Here is a 3,630-nt window from a genome sequence, read left to right on the forward strand (position 1 = left end):
ATCCTCTGCAGTGAATGGGTGCCGTCAGAATGAGAGTTCAAACAGCTGATAAAAACATCACAATAATCCACAAACACTCCAGTCCATCAATGAATGTCTTGTGAAGTGAAAAGCTGAGTGTTTGTAAGAAACAAATCCATCATTAAAGAAATGTTTTGGGCTTTTATTGCTTGATCCATATTTCTCTCATGATTCAGACAAAATGACTTTTTCACTGAGAAAACAATATTATGGATAGAGGACTCTTTATATTTGCTGGAAGCAACAGTTTGAAGCTAAAAATGTCTTCATGATGGATTTATGTATTATAAGCACAGCTTTTCGCTTAAGATGTTAACTGATGGACTGGAGAGGATAACTGTGATGATTCTATCAGCAGTTTGGACTCTCATTGTGACGGCACCCATTCATTGCAGAGGATCCATTGGTGAGGAAGTGATACAATTCTGTTCTAATGTAGGTGAGTAAATTTTTATTTCTGGGTGAACAATTCCTTTAAGACAACTGTATCGCGGCTGGCTACATTCTCTAGGCCTTTCTACTGTGAAAGTGTTATTTTAGTATCATTAAAATACTATTGTAGTTTTAATAAATATTTTGAAATCGTTTTTATTTTCAAGTTTTAAAAAGTTTAAGTTTTTTTGTCAATTCTATTATGTCTATATACTTTTTAATGTTTATTTTATTTCAAGTAACAAAGATGTATTTTATGGTTTTAGTTCACTATATCTCTGCTGTGATCAACATCAATAACACCAACAGATCCTGCCAAACTAAGTTAATAAAATTCATTAACGTAGCATGAGTGGCCACTTACCATCCAATAATGACTTCACTCGGTGAAACCTTCTTATGAAGCTCGTACATGTTCTTGGCGAACTCCATGTCAACAGCCACCTATGACACAGACATAGTAAATAAGGATGATGTCACTTTTGTGTGCTGTTCGCTCGAAGTATGAACAATAAAGTTCTTGAAATTCATGTACTATAATATTTACATGGTGGAAGTACAAATTACATCCAATAATTTGATACTACATGTTCAAAAACCATGGTAATTTCTGGTAACATTCATGTATCACAAATACATCACTGGTACTTCTTTGTAGCAGCTATATGATGCTGTTTGCCTCACCTCATCTTCAGACTCATTGTGAGGAACGGAGAAGCAGTTGGTGACTTCAACTGAATGCTTGTCTGCGGTTCCTGTGTGACACAAATTAAACCATGTTAAAAATTTAGATTTTTTTTAATTCAGTGCGGATGCGCTTTCTCATCCACGTCAATCCTGCTCGACTACAACACATGCTTCGTAAGACAAAACGACGCTTGGTATCTTTATTAAACGTGACTGTCTCGGACTTCACTCAGGGAAAATAAATGACTCACCTAATAATGTTCCGATCACGCGACTTGCTCCCTCATTCCTGCGCTCGTATGAGTCCACAATCGATGCCAAAACCACCGGGTGGATTTTCACAAACGGGCCGTGAACCGCCATGATTTTGTAGAGGAAGTGAAGGATGGTGACAAACGGAGAAGAAGAAAAAGAGAGTGCGGGTCTCCATGGGATTCGTGCTGTTGCCCCCTAGCGGATGTAGATGGCTGACAAATACAATTGTGTACAAAAATCTGACATTGGCCTGACTAACCAGACTGGCAATTTATTCCTGGAAATAAACAGAAAGTTTTTAATTTGTAAAAGGTATTTTTTCACTATTTCTAGACCACAAATAAAACACACAATCATTATAATATGAACTCCTTCAAAGGTCAGATTTCCTTGATTCCAGAGAAACACAAGATTGGAACACATAAAAATCATGCTGCATAACATGGATTCTCCAGTTTAGCATAAACTTGCAAAGTTCATGTCAGCTTGAGTGCTGCTGTCATTGCAAAAGAGGGAATATATATATATATATTCAGCTGTTCACTGAAATGCTGAAAATATCATTTTCAATGAAAACGGTATAAATTTTTACTCGTGGTTTTGGATTTTTGGACTTTATGTTCTAGGGATAGTGTTTTTTATATCATAATTAGATATTGTATGTTGCTCCTGACTGCCATTTCTTTTCATTTTTCCAAGTGAATTTTGAGCCATAATTGTAATCACAAATTAGCTTGAACTAGTTCACTTAATAGTCCCGTGGTGTAAAAATAGTCCTTCTGAGTTCCTTAACATGTTCAAAAATCCCCAAGAGAATGCTCTTTTAAAATAAGATTGTGTGAGTCACTCCACAAGACTTTGTGGAAAAACTGGTGACAAACTAACTTGGGCACATGTGTTAAACGCAGAGCTGGGTAGTAACTGATTGCATGTAATCTGGATTACGTAATCAGATTCCAAAAATTAAGTACTTGTGATTAGATTAAATTACATTTTAAAATACCCTTAATCAAACTACAGTTACTTTTTATTGATTACATGATTGCATATTATTCACACAATAGCAATAAATGATTCATAATTTATTCATTCTCCCTAATTCCTCTTTTTCATTTTTCAAACACAGCATTTGACCACTGAATTTACAAAAATAATTTCAGGTTTAAGAAGTGTTTCAACTTTGCATCAGCTAGCCTACTAATGAACATATTAATTTGTATTTGAATTATCACTCAATAGGCTATGTCTTTGGAAGGCTTTTTGTCTTTCAAACAAATTAAAATCCACAAATTCATGTTATTTCTTATTTAAATGCAATACATTCACAGACTTTTTTTTTGTCAGCTAAACCTCTTTCACCTATATTTACTTGAAGTTCCCCTGAGATTTTAAATGAAATATTTGAATAATTAAGTATCACATTTGCATGTCCATTGGTTCTTTGACACTGGTTAATGATCACATGACATGCAGGTAAACAAACAAAATATTTCATTTTTTTAGTAAGTTTTTTTGTTGTTGTTATTTTTAACATTTTTATGATTTAATTAATTATTCGCTTTTCATTAAACTTACAAACCCCCCGCAGTTCCTTTACGAACCCCAGTTTGGGAAACCTTGACGTAATGAAACGTTTAATGCATTTCATGTTGATAACAGCGCATGGAATATATTTTCTTACTCTGTATTTTTATATCAATATGGTACAAGATTATCCTATTCAAAGCAGTGTGATAAATGAGTTAGGTCAAAAGTAATCTAAAAGTAATCAAAAAGTAGTCTGATTATTACCTAAAATGTGTATTGTAAAGGATTATGTTAATAACTACAATTTTTGTCATGTAATTTGGAATCAGTAACAGACTACAATTTGTAAGTAACCTATCCAGCTCTGACTAAACGCTATGTTTCAAGGTCAAGTGTGTAAAACTGGAAAGCAAAAGTTTACTCTCTAAATCCAAGGAAAAATCTACAAGGCCAAAGGAAGACAAAAAGTGACAGCTGATTTTTTTTATTATTATTAAGTTTACTTTTACAGTAAAAACAACATAGGCCTATGTCTGTTATCATTTTATTGATGTAATAAATGACTATACTTTGTTATGCTTAGACTGAATGAATCTGATAAAGGTGAATCTCTCTTTAAAATCCTTAAAGCCCAAAGCTTGAAGGGATAGTTCACCCAAAAATGAAAACTGTGTCATCATTTACTCACCCTCCTGTCGTTCCAAACCT

At 33.8% G+C, this 3,630-nt stretch overlaps 1 protein-coding gene across 1 annotated transcript in view; it reads right to left on the reverse strand.

The window, feature by feature from the left end:
- Positions 1-3,630, reverse strand: part of LOC107665937 (eukaryotic translation initiation factor 3 subunit F-like) — a 16,642-nt gene that overhangs the window by 2,580 nt on the left and 10,432 nt on the right. Inside the window, exons 2-4 of the mRNA XM_016456999.1 lie at positions 1,392-1,590; positions 1,138-1,208; positions 818-897 (exon numbers count right to left, since the gene is read on the reverse strand). Coding sequence (XP_016312485.1) covers positions 818-897; positions 1,138-1,208; positions 1,392-1,590 — 350 coding nt within the window. The remainder of the gene's footprint in view (positions 1-817; positions 898-1,137; positions 1,209-1,391; positions 1,591-3,630) is intronic.

This window comes from Sinocyclocheilus anshuiensis, unplaced genomic scaffold (assembly GCF_001515605.1).
Source record: "Sinocyclocheilus anshuiensis isolate Anshui unplaced genomic scaffold, SAMN03320099.WGS_v1.1 scaffold775, whole genome shotgun sequence".
Lineage (NCBI taxonomy): Eukaryota > Metazoa > Chordata > Actinopteri > Cypriniformes > Cyprinidae > Sinocyclocheilus > Sinocyclocheilus anshuiensis.